This window comes from Pteropus medius, unplaced genomic scaffold, assembly GCF_902729225.1.
Source record: "Pteropus medius unplaced genomic scaffold, Ma_sr-lr_union100, whole genome shotgun sequence".
NCBI lineage: Eukaryota > Metazoa > Chordata > Mammalia > Chiroptera > Pteropodidae > Pteropus > Pteropus medius.
The window spans coordinates 364,187-380,036 of NW_024348242.1; the positions used below are offsets into that span (position 1 = coordinate 364,187).

The 15,850-nt window shown below is 66.3% G+C and overlaps 1 protein-coding gene across 4 annotated transcripts in view; it reads right to left on the reverse strand.

Moving 5' to 3' along the window:
• The window catches only part of FBRSL1 (fibrosin like 1), a 64,500-nt gene that overhangs the window by 3,578 nt on the left and 45,072 nt on the right, over window positions 1-15,850 (reverse strand). The window contains exons 6-16 of one of the 4 annotated variants that reach the window (XM_039879198.1): window positions 7,532-7,592; window positions 5,887-6,211; window positions 5,580-5,797; window positions 4,939-5,007; window positions 4,557-4,771; window positions 3,856-3,906; window positions 3,610-3,693; window positions 3,061-3,129; window positions 2,899-2,928; window positions 2,679-2,750; window positions 1,257-1,386 (exon numbers count right to left, since the gene is read on the reverse strand). In XM_039879198.1, coding sequence (XP_039735132.1) covers window positions 1,257-1,386; window positions 2,679-2,750; window positions 2,899-2,928; window positions 3,061-3,129; window positions 3,610-3,693; window positions 3,856-3,906; window positions 4,557-4,771; window positions 4,939-5,007; window positions 5,580-5,797; window positions 5,887-6,211; window positions 7,532-7,592 — 1,324 coding nt within the window. Of the gene's footprint in view, window positions 1-1,256; window positions 1,387-2,678; window positions 2,751-2,898; window positions 2,929-3,060; window positions 3,130-3,609; window positions 3,694-3,855; window positions 3,907-4,556; window positions 4,772-4,843; window positions 5,008-5,579; window positions 5,801-5,886; window positions 6,212-7,531; window positions 7,593-15,850 lie in introns of all 4 variants that reach the window. The other 3 variants (XM_039879197.1, XM_039879199.1, XM_039879200.1) reach the window with 3 other exon arrangements.

A 15,850-nucleotide genomic window follows, 5' to 3' on the forward strand; every position in this document is an offset into this window, starting at 1 on the left:
GTTAGCCACTTCTTAATGACTCTCAGGCCAAAGAAACCGCCCCAGAAATCAGAACCTAGCTGACTCCGGCGCCCAGGAGACTGTCAGATGCAGGGTGCAGGTGCGGAATGCAAGGCGCGCAGCACCAGGAAAGGGCCAACGTGGACCTTCCCGGCGTGCAGCCCACGGGGGCAGGGGAGGACGGCGGTGTGAACGCAGTGAGGACATGCCACAGCCCAGGGCAGGACGACACTCACGAGTGTGGGGGGGATCAGGAGGGCGCGTGCCAGGGGAGGGGGCGGCAGAGCAGGCGGGGCCAGGGGTGGGTAGGCACCTCGGGCTCCGGGGTACAGAGAGGGGCTGAAGGGCACAGCCTAACCGGGCTGCCAGGCACCAGGGACCTGGGCACAGATGGGTCAGCCCTCCAGGGGACCCAGACACCTGGGAGACCCCTCTGCTCAGGACACAAGGGTGTTGCAAAGAGCCCCATTCTCGCAAGGCCAGCCTGGGTGCCCCGTCCACGCCCATCGCCCTGGCCGCAGCCAGGGCTCCCCGCAGACCACGTGCAGGGCGGCAGCGCTGAGGGCACCTAAGGGGAGGACTAGCGGGCGGTCAGGGAGGGCCCTCCGCGGAGGTGACAGCTCCCAGTGCAGGCTGAGATGTCCACGCTGGCAAGGGCTGGCGTCTGGGCGCCCGGACAACAGGCTGTGTCTCCTCCAGCTCACGTGCCCGTGTTCCTCGTGCATAAAGCGGCCTATGCTGTTCAGCGGTGTAAACGCTCGGAGTGCAGTTTTGGTTCATGGGGGCAGAGGTGCCTCCATCGCCCAGTAAGAGCTGGGGTGTGGGGTCCCTAGGCTGCCACAGCTCCTCGCCCAGAGAAGGACACCAGGGGGCAGTGCTCAGGCCTGCATCTTAGCCATGGGGGTGACATGCTCAGTCCTGGGGTGCTTCTAGAAACCCTGACACGGCCAGACTGTGGTGTGGCTGCCGCAGGGGTGAGCACAGGGGTCTCGAGCAGTTTCCTGCCATTCTGTGAAAAGCCAAACACTTCCTGGGAGGAGGGGGTCAGAGGGGGGGTGTCGGGAACAGAAGGCCCCAGAAGGGCGCAGGCTAGCTCAGGCCAGCTCTGGGGAGGGTCCTCTGGAGGACACAGTGGCCGGCAGCCCACGTGGCCAAGCCTCCTGCCGACGCTGCAGCTGGACGTAAAAGGTGAGAACAGCCAGTCCAGCGGCCACCCCCTCCCTTGCCCCGGGGGGCCTGGCCCCAAGCGGCCTTACCAGAGCTGGGGAAGAGGGGCCGGGCCAGGTCCTGCGGATAGTGGAATCCCGCGAGCAGGCTCGGGGCAGGGGGTCTGCTGAGCAAGTCCAGCTTGGCGCCCACCTCCAGCTTGTGGGGGTCCAGGTGCACCTGCGAGGCAGAGCGTGTCCAGGGCTGCCTGCCCAGGGGGCCGGGCCTGTCCTATTCGGGCAAGCCCACAGCTGGGACAGCACCAGGGGGCGACCCCACCCGCCGCGGGAACAGGTGACTCACCCCGGGGCTGTTCCACCTGGCCCAGGGCAACCCAAACGCTGTCCTCACAAATCATGATCTAGAGACTTTGTATTTCAACTTTGGAAACTGAGTTGAAAAGATAGATTCACACACTCATGTTGTTCTGAGTTTGCTCACTAGTTTTCCAATACCTGAATTTAGTGTATTAAAATCTAAATGTCTCTTTGTCACAGTGGCCACAGGCAGCAGAGAGACAGAGTCCTTCCTGGCCGTCTGGTGCCTGCCACTGTCTACGCTGAGAGCTGACAATGGAAGTTCCCGTGCTGGTGGCATGGTGGGGTGCTCTGTGGCCCCAGTACTGCCCCGTGAGGAACACCGACCCCTTCACTGTGCCTTTGGGGGGGTTGGGGGGTCCTACAGAAGCACGTGCACAGTGAAATAGTGTTTTGAGATAAGCCCTCTTCGTTGACTTGGCTCTCACAGCACGTCAGGGCATGACGACGTTACGTACCACGCATGGAGGTAACGTGTTACCTGGGATGGCAGTGAAAGGTGTTAGGGCCCTTCTGTGATACGGGGGCCGCCTGCCCCCATCCTGATCCCCTGTGAGGGCCTCTCACCTCCCCCTGCCTTGCCCACCCCGCCCGCTGCCCAACAGAGGGTCCCTGATCTCTCGTGGTGGCCTCTTCCCTGCGTCATTCGGGGAACTCGCCCAGGTCCCCCACCGTGCTGGGACAGCAGTGGCCTCGTGCCCGGCTATGCTCTCGTTCGTTGTCTGTCCCTCCAGAGGACACAGAAGCACCTGGGCACCTTCAGTCCCCTTTGCTCAGGGCTGAGACTCAGGCACACAGCAGGTGCTCAACGTGTGCTCCCAGGAGAGTGGGGAGGGCAGGGTCAAAGGGTCAAAGGCCCACTGGGAAGGCTAGGCTGAGAGTGGACCTGCGCAGGGGCTCACGGCCCACCCACACACAGGGCCTGCCCCCCTGCCCTGCAGTCAGCTCCCCGTTACTCACGCCCCCCCGCCCCCCGCTGGGCTCCCCAGGTGACCTGGCCACCCCACCCACCTGTGAGCAGCACCCTTGGGCTCCCCATGAACCACCATCCCATTGTATCCTCCTGGCCCGCCCCCCACGTCCCAGCCCAGCCCAGCGTGAGAGCTGGGGGCAGACACGTGTGCACACGTGTGAGCACCTGTGGGTGTGGCTCACCTTCATCCTCTGCTGATGGTGGTGGATCTGCCAAGCGATCTGCACGTGCACCGCACACCACTTCCCCGGCTTCTGCAACAGGACAGGCAACACACTCGGCCACCGGGCCTGCACCCCCTCACGCCCCTCACACCGTCATCCCCAACTCCTGTCGCCACAGGGTACCCTCCCGGGGGTCCCACGACACCCCCTCCTCCCAAAGAGACGTGCGCACACTCACCCTGACTGCCGTCCGGTACGGGTCAGACACCTGTCATCGAGAAGGACACGTGAGGTCCAGGTTCTACAGGCAGCTGAGCCTGGGGGGCGGGCACCCCACAAGGGGGAGCTGGGCTGGCATGACGCCCCCAGGGAGGGAGAGACAGGGACCGCGGCCACCTACCCCGGGGCCCTTCTGGAGCAGGGTGTGCACAGCGCTGGCCCGGCCGGCTACCTCGATCGGGTTTGAGGTCTGCGGGGACAGGGGCGGCAGGGCGTGACACGGCTGTGAGACCCCAGGCCCCGTGTCCTCGCCCTGCCTGTGCTGTCCTGCTTGCCGACACTCAGGGAGGGGCTGGCACCTGTGCTGGCTCCCCCCCACGCCTTCTCGGGGTGTCTGCGGTGGTGAAGGGGCCTCCCGTGCTGCCACGGCGGGGCCAGGGTCTGGGTGGGGCCCCCGTGTGCTGCCCGCCCTGCCTGGGCCACACTGCCGCACTGCTCCTCCCCCCCGACTCTGGGCACCCCAGCTGATGGGGTGGGGTGCACAGGGCACGGCCCTCACGGACCCTGCCAGCTGCTGTCCAGGCTGGGGCTTGGGGGCAGTCTGCATCCGGACTGAGTCCCTTTGGGAAACATTATGTCCACAGTGTCCTCTCTGAATGCTGCCACACACGCCCCCCGCCCCCCCCCGGGACCTTCCGTGCCCGCCCCGCCTGCCAGGAACAGCCGGTACCTTGGGCTGAAAAGCGCCCTGCAGGGACCCGAAGGGGCCCGGGTGTGGGAGCAGGGCGGGCAGTCCCGGGACGGGCGGGAAAAACTGCAAAAGAAGCAGGGAGGGCGGTCCAGGGGTGCGGAGGGGTGCGGCCCAGCCCCCCGGCCCCTGCTTCTGCCCGAGGCGGGGGGCAATGCAGACCGGGCCTCGCGGTCGCAGCCCCCCGCCCAGCAGACCTCTGGGGGGACGGAGTCGCAGGACACTCACACTGGAATGTCGGAAGTAGGGGCTGTCCAGCTTGGGCGTGTACTTGTCGAACTGGAACGGAAGGGCGGGGACAGTGAGGCCTCTCCCTGCGCCGGCGCCTGCGCGGGGCCCAGCGCTCGCCCACCCGTCGGGCCAGGCACTGGCCCGCATGGCCGCCCTGCCTCCCGCGCTGGCGGCCTGCAGCCAGCTGTCCTGCGGCCCTGACCCGCCCTGCAGGGCCCAGGGTCTCTGACCGGGCACGGCCCCTCCCTGTTCTGAGGGTTTTACCACAGGAGCAAAGCACAAACTCGCCCGCCTGTGCCTTCCACTGTTCTGGCTGAGACGGGAGAGGGGGCTGCAGCCATGATGGGGGGCATGGAGCCCAGGGCTGGCCGTCATGCTGCGGGACACACCCAGGCCACCCGCAGAGCCTGGCTCACGAGACCAAGCCACTTGGTGTGGGGATCATGGCGGGGAGTCTGGTTCCTGTGGCCACCCAGGCCCGTCTGAGCCTCCAGACCTACGTCCCACTGCCAACCCAGATGTCAAGGACCCCATGTGGGGAACTGGCCCCAGGGCCAAGTCCCACTTGTGCAGACGGTGGGCGCCCACCCGAGCCCAGGACGGGGGCCCGGGGGAGCGGGACAGGCCGCGGGCCGGTGTGGCTGCGTGCGGGCGGAGAGTGTGTGTGCCTGCGGTGGGCCGCACAGGGGCCTACGCACCGGCGGGGGTGCGGCGGGCGGCAGGAGCGGCGTCGGGGGCAGCCCCGCGGGGAAGGGGGCGAATGTGTGTTGGTGCTGGTGTGTGTGCTGGTGTGTGTGTTGGTGCTGGTGGAGCTCTGCCCGCAGCAGAGCCCCCGGGCCCAGCGGGGCGCCGGGCCGCTCGGCACTCTGGACCAGAAAGCGCGCGTTCAGCTCTTGCCTGAGCAGCTCGCGATCTACGAGAGAAAAAGAGAGAGACAGAGAGGCACGTCGGCCGCGGCTCCCGGCGGGGCGAGGCGGATAGTCACCTGGCACTCCCGGCTTCGGCAGGCCACGCCGTGGTGGCCGCTCGCTACGTGCGGGCCCCAGGGTGGAGGTAAGAGAGGTGCCTGTGACCAAGTACCAATCAGAATCCCCGCATGAGGCTGGCAATACATGATTGGCTGGCTGAATGAGATCAACAGGCTGGCATCTAAAGGCAAGAGAGAAGACCGTGAGCCCAGGACCGCGGCCCGCACGGAGCCTGCCCGGCCAGGCCACCGAGGCCAGCGTCCGGGCCCCCTCCCGGGCCACCAAGCTGCCCCCAGCCCCATTTGGGCTGACTCAGAAGCTTAGAATTTGGGGGGGCAACCCACGGAGAAAGCCTGAGTGACCTGAAATTGGACGCTGAGGGGGCATCTGCCGGAACAAAGCAGGGAGGGGCGGGGAGCAATCGCACTGTCCACCTCAGACCCCCCTACTGGACAGTGCAGCCCAGCCCGAGCCTCAGAGAACCCCAGCCCCCACACTAGGGATGAAGGATGGGAAGAGACACTGCAGGCCCGGGAGCCCTCCAGCCCCCCAGACCCCAGCCCCAGGGCCTGACCAGGCCTGGCAACGGCTCAGGACCCACATGCGGGCCGCCTGCGGGACCCCGGAGTGCCGGGGCGCTGTGGTCTGCCAGCATGGGGTCGGGAGCAGAAGGGGCTGTGCCTCGGAGGCCGGCACCCCTCCCGCCTGCCCAGGAGTGCAGGGGACAGAGACCCGGACCAGACCCAGACCCACCTGCGGGGTGTCCTGGGATGACCAGGCTGTTGGCCGGCAGCGCCGGGGGCGGGGGCAGTGTCGCGGGGGCGGCGAACATGGCCGCCGCGTGGTGCTGGTGCTGGGCCTGCGAGCGCAGCGCCAAGTGTGAGGTAGAGAGGTGGGCGCCCGGCCCGAGCGGCGGCAGGGACGCGTGCTTGCCCAGCCCGAGGCTGGCGCCGCTGCTGGCGCTGCTGCTCCTGCTGCGGGGATGGGGGCTCAGTGCCCGACAGCGGGTGCCCCCGACGCGCCCCGGCTCCGCCCCCACCCGCCGGCGGCCCGCGCCCACCTGAGGCCGTGCAGGCCGTTGTGCACAGCCTGGCCGTGGCCGTGGCCGGGGAAGGCGCCCAGGGGGAGAGGCACGTGTGTCGGGAGCAGGGCCCGGGGCTGCGGGGCTGCGGGCGGCGGCTGCGGGGTGAGGCGAGGCAGGGCCGGGGCCTCCTTCTTGACCAGCGGGCCGGCAGGGCCGCTGGGCACCGGGCGGGCGGAGGGCGCGGGGCCGCGCGCGGGGGGCAGGAAGGGCGGCTCGGTGCTCAGCTCGCGGCTGCGCTCCAGGCCCGAGACTTTGGGCGCAGACCCCGCCTTGGCCTCCGACTTCTCGCCCAGCGCGGGGCCTGCGGACAGAGGGGCTGGAGTGAGCCACGGCCGGCGCCCTGGCTCGTTTAATGCAGCCGACGGCCTGCGAGGTCATAGCCCCGCCCGGCCCCCCACACTGCACGAGGACAGAGGGCCGAATGCCCGAAAGTGTTGTTCACACCGACCGCGGACGGCACACAGTACTGCGGCCCCGGTTGACATGCAGCAGAGTGGGCCCAACAGAGCGCTGGCCTCGGGGCCTGGCCCACCTGGCTGTTCCCCTCCCCCCTCCCTCCTTTCCTTGCTGCTCTGGGCAGAGCGCCTCATGCCAGTGACCCACTCTTTCTGGAAAGACCCAGGGGACTTAGGGAGGGCAGGCATTTGTGACCCAGCTGGCATCAAGACCACGAGGACGTCTGCTGGGGACTCTGGGACGCCACCCTCTCGTGAAAACAGGAAACAGCCCCTCAGCCTCCTTTAAGGTGACACCTTCCTCTGCAGCCACCACCTTTGCTCAAGGACAGACCAAGGGAGGAGGCCACTGCCCTGAGGGCGATGGCTTGAGCTGGTCACAGCCTCGTCTCCACCTGTCACTGACAGCTGCCCAGGGACGCTGGTCCCACACTCCCATCTCCCCTCCTGTCTTGCCTACATCCCCACACCAGCCCTCGAGAAGCAGGAGCAGCCATCAGGATGGGAAAAGGCAGGCAGGGGCCACCAATGCCCCAGCTCTCCGGGGCCTCCCGGAGCCTGCGCCCCTCTCCGGGAAAGGAGGACTGTTGACATTGCTCACCGCTGACATGCCCCTCTTCTGGGCTCCTCAAAACCTTGGCTGGTTCCCTGAACTCTGCCCACGTGCCTGAGTGGACCCTGGCAGGGGGCTGAATCGTGCCAAAAGGGTACTAGTGAACGTGGCCTCCGCAGATGTAATCAAGCTAGAAACCTGGAGATGAGATCTGCTTGGAACAGGACGGGCCCTAAATGGGGCCGCAGCCCAGGGACGTCCGGGTTTGCTGGAGGTGACGGGAAGGCCGCTCTGCCTCGGGCTGCCAGGCCGTGGGGCCTATGGCTGTGGACACCTGCCCACGTGTGCCACTGTCCTGCCCAGTCACATCTGGACAGAGCCTTCCAAGCAGAGGCCCCTTTTCTGTGCTGGGTCTAGGCACAGCCGGGACTGACAAGCTGGTCACAAAGGCCTGGCTTGGCCTGGAGTGCTTTGTGGGTCCGTGAAATGCCGCACGCGTGCACTGTCCACACGGCGGGGGGTGGGGGGGTGGGGGAGTGTACCAGCTGGGGACTGACTTCGGGGGAGTGTCTGTCCTCCCCAGACTGGGGCCCAGGCCGTGGGACGCACTTACCTTTATCGGCTGCCGGGGCAAAGAGCTTCTCAGAGCCCAGCTTCTCAGAGCCCACGGACGCCTAGAAGAAAGAGGGGGGTCAGAGGAGGAGGGGCTCCAGGGCTGCGGTGAGCCTGGCACCCAGGAAGCGGGTCTGGGAAGGTTGGGGCACAAGGGCTGCCCGTTGGCGCACATAGTCCGCTCAGCCCAGGACTGGGGAACCACGGATGCCCCACTCAGCAGGGAAGCGGGGCTCAGTGTGGCTGTTGGGTGGGGGCTGGGACTTGGGGATCTGGGCACACCCTGGTGATGCCCCCACCCCCCAGAGGCAAACAGGCCGTAGTATACCACCAGCCACACTTTGGGCCACCAAGTCACAGGTCTGGGGACCATGGCTACCATAAAGAGCCACTCTGAGTGTCTAGGGCAGAGCAGGCCACTCAGAGCGCGGAGAATCCGCCTCAAGTAAGAGCGGGGTGGTCTCTGGTGGACCCCACCTCGCTCTCTTCCTGTGTGCATGAGGCCACGGAACTGGGGTCCGCCTTGGTGAGGGTGCTCAGGGTGCAGACGTAGCCCCTCGATGTGTGGCCGGAGGCCCCCACAGCTCATGGGAACCAGGTGGTGCGAGTCTGCCCCAGGAGACTTTTCCTCCCGGTTGTTTTTCTGTTAAAAACAGCGCTATGCCATCTGCCCGTCGAAGGTGTACAGCTGAGTGGAATCCGACGGTCAGCTTAGAACGTCGTCTCCCCAAGCCCCAGCCCGGCACTACTGCTTCGCTCTGTGTCTGCAGACACCCCCACTCTGGACTTCTGGGTATACAAAGGAGCCAGTGGTTGCTGTTGGGGTGGGTGACGAAGTATGAAAGCTGCACCCCACGGAGACGCCGCGAACAAGACCCTGGAACAGCAGGTGCTGGAGGGCACACGGGAGCCGCCACCTCGTACACGGCTGGCGGGAGTGCGCCACGTGCAGCCACGGCCGCAAACGAGCAGAGCCTCAGAAATCAAGCAAGGAGTGACCCGCCGACCCGGCCATCCCGCTCCAGGGCGCGACTCTGCAGGAACCGAACACAGCGTCTCGGAGAGAAACCTGCACCCCACACTCACTGCAGCCACACTCACGACAGCTGGGAGGTGGGAGCCACCCAGTGTCCACCACGGGTGAACGGACAAGCACGTGTGGCCCACCCAGAGTGGAATACCACGCAGCCTTCGAGAGGAAGGACGTTCCGACACATGCCACAACCTGGACGGACTCTGAGCACATTATGCTGTGCCACAGTCAATTACAGAACAGATACTGCGTGGGTCCACTTACATAAAGTCCTTGCAGGGGTCAGATGCATGGAGATAGAAAGCAGATGGTGGGTGTCGGACGGGGCTGGGGACGGGGTGGAGAGTCAGTATGTAACAGGACAGAGTTTCAATCTGGGGAGATGAGAAAGTTCTGGAGATGATGGTGACAACAGCCACACAACACCGAACGTGCTAATTACCACTGAGCTGTGCAGTTAACAGTGGTTAAGGTAGACGTCTTCTTATGTGTACTTTACCACAACTAATATAAATTTAAAGAATAAGGTATAAGGGAGCTTTCCGGGGGAACGAAGACATCCCCCATCCAACTGTGGTGCTGGGTACGTAGCTATAGTGTTGTCGAAACGCATCGAACTGCACGCTCAAAGCAGGCAGGCTGAGGCCGAGACCTTATGTCACACCGATCGCCGACGTAAACGTGAAAAACGAACCGCAAACGCACGATGGCGCAGGCACACTGCCGTCTGGCACCGTGCGTGCCGGAACGGGGTCAGTCCTTGGCAAACACGTCCCCAAAACATAAACCGAGAAGAAAACCGACAAATGCAGCCCTGGAAACGGAACTGAAGATGGGACCCCTGACATCCAGGGACACAGCCCATGGTCGGCCACAAAGGCAGGAGGGTCCCAGACCTGGAAGGTGAGAACACAGGCCCCACCTCGCCTGCTTGCCAAACCGCCGAGGCCACCTGTGACCTCTCCGCTCACGCACTGGGGCTGGACACGCACTCAGTCACGCTCCTATGTGGGTGCCACGGCCGCGATTTCTCCCCTGCTTGTTTCCATGCTGGTTTGGTTTTTCTGGCACATTCTACATGGTGAGTGTAGGCTCTGGAGGGTCCCCTCGCCCCTGAGAGTCCCCGTGGGGGTCTGCAAGGGTGGGGCGGGGCCGGGTGTCAGGCCAGGCCCCAGCCCGGGCCCATGAAGGAGGAAGGTCTGTCTGACACCCCAGGCGCTGCCCCACATCTGCCGGGGCTGAGCTGAAGCCAGGTGCGTTCCTGATCCTGGTGCCCGCCCGAGGGCGCGTGGGGTACCTGCCCTCCCCCCATCCCGGGCTGCCTGGGGACCCTCTGGCCCTCCCGAACTGGACCTTTGCGAGGCCCCAGGAGGTTGAAGCCAGCTTGCAGCAGCTGCCCCCGCCCTGAGGCCGTCCCTTAAGGTCTCTACTGCTCTGACAGCCCCTCTGGGCCACAGGGAGGGCCCTGGGCAAGCAGCCCCCAGCGTCCCAGCTCGGCGCCGCTGCCACAGGCCCAGCTTCTGGAGCAGAGGAGCTCTGGGCCCTGCTGGCAGCTGTCATCACCTCCCGGGGCATGAGCCGGGGTGGAGAGGGGCCAGGAGGGAGGGGGCCAGGCTCATGCCCACCCTCCAGCTACCCGGTCTGGATGCTTCACGGGTGGGCAGAGAGGGGAGGCTGGTGTGAGACTATGGTCCCACAGCACCCGGTGGCTGTGCACCCACTCCTGGTGCAGTGGGGCACCCCTCCTGACCCCGGCATCACCATCTGGGCAAGGCCGGGTCAGGAGAGACACTGCGAAAGCGTCACTCAGAAACAGGTATGTTCTCTTGGTCCCAGCCTGGTGCGGGGCAGGCGAGTTCATCTAAGGCCACCCGCCCCACCCCACCCCTGCTCAGTCCCCTCTGGTTCCATTCAAGGCCCCCGCCAGAGCATAACTCCCAAGGCCGGGAGGTGGCACATCAGGGGGGTGAGGGATGGGGCTGGGGAAGGATCCACAGCGGAAAGCACTGGTGTCTCCACTGCCTGGGCGGGCGGGACGGCCACTCTCCTGGGTCCTTCCCCCTCACACCCCCTCCTAAGTTTACGCATGGAAGTTGAGGGACCCCAGTTCCCACGGGGGTCTTGAAGAGGGGGCAGGGAAGCTTCCATCCCAGAGTAAAGGCCTGGCACCCAGCCAGGCCCAGGCATGGGGATCGAAGACTGAACAGACACCCACAGGCACGGGCCCCCTGGAGGGCGGTAGCTAGGGTTCCAGCCCCTTTCCAGCTCAGGTGGGGGGGGGCCCTGCTGGGAAGCTGACTCAGGGGCAGTGGGTAGCCCCGGAGCAGCCCCCAGACCTGTGATAACGTCCTGAGGGTTACCTACTGACCCAGCGCACCGGAGCCACATCCTCCTCCCATCCTGGCCCTGGGCCCATTCGGTGGTGGAAGAAAGGGGTCACTCCAGGTCAAAGTACAGGTGGGAGGGCCCCGGGCTGCAGGTCCGGATCCCGGTGGAGGGGTGCGCCCCACCAGGGAGAGTGTCAGGGCCAGGACTCACTTTCCTGAGGTGTGCGATCCCGGCCGCGGGCGGCGGTCACAGCGCGCTTTGTCTGCGAGGACCCGGCCGGCGGGGCAGCCTCGGCCGAGACACGCGGCACAGCCTTCGCCGGCCGCGCCCCGCCCCAGACAAAGAACTAACTCGGGGCAGGTGGGCGAGGCGGGAGCCAGGAACCCCAGTGGCCGAGTTCGCGCCGGGGCGCAGACAAAGGCGCGCGCCCCCCACGACGCCCGGCCCCGCCTCCGCCGCAGGCCCCCTACCGCCCTAACCCAGGCCGGGGACCCTCTGCCGGACGGCACCCCCGCCCGCCTGTCGCCACGTGCGCCCCAGGGCGCAGCAGGACGGACGCTGGGTCTCCCCGCGCTCGGCTGCGGGGACAGACTGGGGAGGCAGAGCGCCGGGGGCCTCTCCTGCGCCTCGCTCCTCTAGAGGGGGCGGCTGCTGTCTCGACCCCGGCCCCGACTCCCGAGCCCTTCCCCGAGGCCACCAGCGCGCACTCACCGCGCGGGCGCCCCGGGTCCAGCGCGCTCCGCTGGCGATCACGGCTAGTCCTCGGGTCGGATCCGGAGCCCAAGCCGCGCGGCACGGACGCAGGCGGCGGAGCGCGGGTCCCCGCCCGCCTCGGCCCGTCGAGGTGGCCCCTCTCCGGGCGCGCCCACCTAGCCGGAGCCTGGGCCCGGGGCGCGCGGGGCGCGCATGTCCGCCGCGCCGGCTCGGCGCCCTGGGCGGCTCTCGGGGCGCTCTGGGCCCGGGGCGCCGTCGGCGCGGCGCAAGCCCCGGAGGCGGCAGCGGCGCAGGGCTCTGCTGGCGGGCGCGCAGGCGGCGGCGAGCGCGGGCGGGCGGGCGGGGCGGGGCGCGGGCAGGCCCGACTAATCTAGCCCCGAGGCGCGGATCCGGGCGCGCGGGGCCTCCGGCTCGGGTCCCGGCGGTCGCGGACGCGTCTCCGCGACCAGGTCAGGGCGCGCAGTGCCGGCCGTGCTGGACGCTTTATGGGCCGACTCCTCCTAAGCTCACAGTAGCAAGTATGGACGGCTCTTAGCGCCGTTTACAGAGGGGTAACCTGAGTCACCGAGCACTGAGGTAGAAGAGCTGAGACTTGAAGGGAGACAGAGCCTCACACCTGCCTATCTGATGTAAGCTCCGCCCTCCTTGGGCCTCGGTTTCAAAGTCTGCGAAACGGGGATGCAAAGTGGGAGACAGGGTCCCAGCGGTTAGTGGTCACTGTCGGTGGATGGCTGCTGGCAGCACGCATGAACCCTGACCTCCCCTGGCCTGCCCGCCACTCCGTGGACTGAAGTGGAATTCGGATCCAGGCGGAGCCACCGCCCGTATGAAGGCCGGGGAGCGCACAGTGGGGCGCACAGGGGGGCACACAGGGGGAGCCCCAGGCCGCCTGCAGCCCAGGTCGCCAGGCGAAAGCGCTGTGAAGGAGCCCCGGTCAGCTCTCCTGGGATGTCCAGAAACCTGCCCCAGGCTGGGCCACCAGTGGTGGCGTCCACCCCGTGGGAACCAGCTACAGACCCCTGTGCTGGACCAGCACTTTTCCTCAAAAGCCGGCTGAATACCCGCGAATGCTCTAAGTTGTATAGAGCCCACGAAACCTCCAACCAGGGGAGATGGTAGGCAGTGCCAGCCTTTAAATCGTTTTGTTCTGTTTGAATTATTTACTAAATATATGTGTCCTCCCATGCCCACCTCCCCCCCCCATACACACACGGTATTATTCCCCAAAGTACTTCTGTTTTCTGACATAAAAAGAACACTCAGCACTCAGCGCTGGCTGTGTCAGGCGCCCGGCTCATGCCTGGTAGGTGTGAAGCTGGAGCTTCGTGCCTGTTCTGTGGGGACACACCCGTCACCCCCATCTCGCTGATGAGGAAACAGAGAGAAATGAGGTGACCCGACAGAGATCATGGAGCTGGTAGGTGGCAGAGCCGGGATTTGAACCCGGGCAGTCTGGCTGCGGTTCCACGGGCTGGGAGCCAGCAGAGGCCAGAGCTGGGACTCGTTTCTGGCACGAGAACCCCCACAGGCTGGGGGGTGGGGACTTTGCCTAACGGGCCTGCGTGCCCATCTACCACACCGTGCCCCAGCACACGACTCTGGGCCTCTGGCAGCTCTGGATGTCCATGCAGGGGTCCCAAGCCACCTGCGCCCACGGCACAGAGCCTGTAAGACGCCCTAGTCCAGGACTCAGAACGGCCGACCGTGCAGGGCAAAGCTGAACTCAGGGGGCTCGTTGGGTCCGGGCGCACCCAGGCGGCGGATGCTGCTCTGACGGCTTTGGACACGGAGGAGGGGCCGGCAGCCCAGGGACGTGGCTACCTCTAGAAGCTGGAAGCAGCAGGGACCAGCCCGGTCCACACTGTGGCTTAGCCCTGTGAGGTCCCTTCCAAACTCTGGCGACCAGACTGTATGATGCAAATTTGTGGTCACTTGTTCAGCAGCCACAGGAAATGCAGAAGGCTCAGCCTTGGGGCACACAGGGCTGCCCTGGCACGTGGCACAAGATGCTGTCACCTGCCAAGTTAGGCTCCCAGCAGCGCACAGGGAGGGGCACTGGAGCCGGGACCTGAAGGAGGAGACGACCCGGCTGCGGCTGCGGGGCTCGGGGGACAGCCTGCTGGGGCGGGGCCCCCTGGGGAGGGGCCACATGAAGCGACTGGACAGTGTCGGGAGCAGGAGAGGGGTTAGATCTCTCTGTAGGGTTCTCTGTGGGGCCAGGGGAAGGAAGGCCATGGCTGGGAGCTGCTGTGACAACCAGGCGTGAGGACAAAAGGGGCCACCCACTTGGAGATGTCAGCTCTGTGCGATGGGTGTTGGGGTCCTGGCCGGGGTGCTGTGAGGATGGGGGGCCCTCTGTGTGAAAGGTCCCTGTGCTGTGGTCACCCCAATCCGCCTGGAGGCCTGACGGTGAGACCCAGAGACGCCTTGTATGGAAGGGGCGGGGGAGGGGAGGCAAGGACACAGCCCGGGGGGGTCCCGGCTCTGTCACTCCTGCATGGCCCTGAGCAGGTCCCAGGCTCTGAGGGATGGACATGCACCAGGTCGGTGCTCTTTGTCACGTCTCCTACAGGTGAGAGACAGTGGCCGAGGCTGCACCCAGCCCCCGACCCTGGCAGTCAGGGCTCTGGAAGCCAGTGGGGGTGGGACGAGCAGGTGGGGACTGGGTGGCTGCTGGGCCAGCTCCAGAAACCAGCGGCTGGGAGATGTGCCATCTCAGGGGGAGCAGCCCCAGCCCGGCCACGTCACCCTGTCCAGGACAAGCCCCAGGTCTGGCCATCAGGACGCACCACGACTTCTCTCTCTCACTGCACCCCCAGACGCCGCAGGGGCCCGTCTTCTGTCATAACCCAGTCCTCGTTTCGAATGTCAGCGCTCCGGCCGCCTTGTGCACCATCGGTCCCAGACGGAGGCCGCAGTCCTGGCGACGCCGTGTTGGAGCTGCCCCAGGGGGCAGGTCTGATTTTGTGTGGGAAGGAAAGGAGCTGCCACGGGGGAGGCTCGATGAGGTTAGAAACCGAGAAGGAAACAGAGCGGGCCGGAGCACAGGGTGTCCGGGGTCAGGACACCGACGCCACGCGAGGGCCCGCGCGGGGGCACTCAGAGCAGTCACCCCTGCTCATGGCTCCACAGCCAACATTAAGCTGCACCTGTCATTGTTAAGAGCGTGAGGGGGACATCGTCACAGGGTCCCTGGATGGCTCCACCCATGACTGGCAGCGCCCACCCCACGGCTGTTCAGCCGTGTTGGTCCCCGGGCCCCCTGTGCTGGTGCTGGCCCAGGGGCTGACGTGGCTGAACAGCAGCAGTAGGGCGGTGGGGATGCAGAGGCTGCAGATGAAGAAGGCATGAGGGCCAAGTGACAGGGACGGCTGCTGAGCTCGAGGGCAGGGCGGGGGAGCCCAGCACGGCAGGTTGTGGTGAGAGGCTGTGGTGAGAGGCGGCAGGCAGGCTCACTGGGCGGTTCCCGGCCCCGCCCGGAAGGACTCCGCCATGAACCGGGGCCCAGAGAGGGTCCCCGCCACGCGCGTGTGTCCACCGTCAGTGTCCACAGTGTGGGAGGGGAGCAAAGGCCAGGAAACCCGCAGAGGCCGCGAGTGGGCCGACCGTCCCCACCCGTCCACAGCGTGAGTTCAGCCACAGTGGCCGCGAGGGCCGGGTGCAGACGGTGCAGAGACCTGGGGTTCTGTGGAACGGGGAAACCCCGAGGAAAGGCTCGAGGACACGGCCTCGCAGCTGAGCGGGGGCTGCACAGGCTGAGGCCCTGGCACAGGAGGCTCTGGCTGTCTGCTGTCCTCAACACAGGCCACCGGCCACGACACCCACGGTGTCCACACAGGACGGGGCAGCCTGCGGCCGGCCCCAGGAATACGCCCACCCGGCCCTCAGAACATGGTGTACTTGGAACTGGGGTTTTTGAAGGATCTTGAGATGAGGTCACCCTGGAGTAGGGTGGCCCCACGTCCAGTGACTATGTCCTGAGAGCGGAGACAAAAGCAGGGGACAAGGCTGCATGAGGACAGAGAAGGAATCGGGAGCCATGAGGCCATGAGTCAACGACACCGAGAGCTACCAGGGGCTCGACGAGGCAGGAGGGACCCTCATCTGAGCCCCCAGAGGGACTGCGGCCCTGCCCATACCTGGACTCTGGACCTCTGGCCTCTGGCAATGGGACAGAATTCCTGCTATTCAGGGCAGTCCCTGAGCCCCAGTCCTGCCCTGTCCTGCCCATTCCCGAGTGGCACG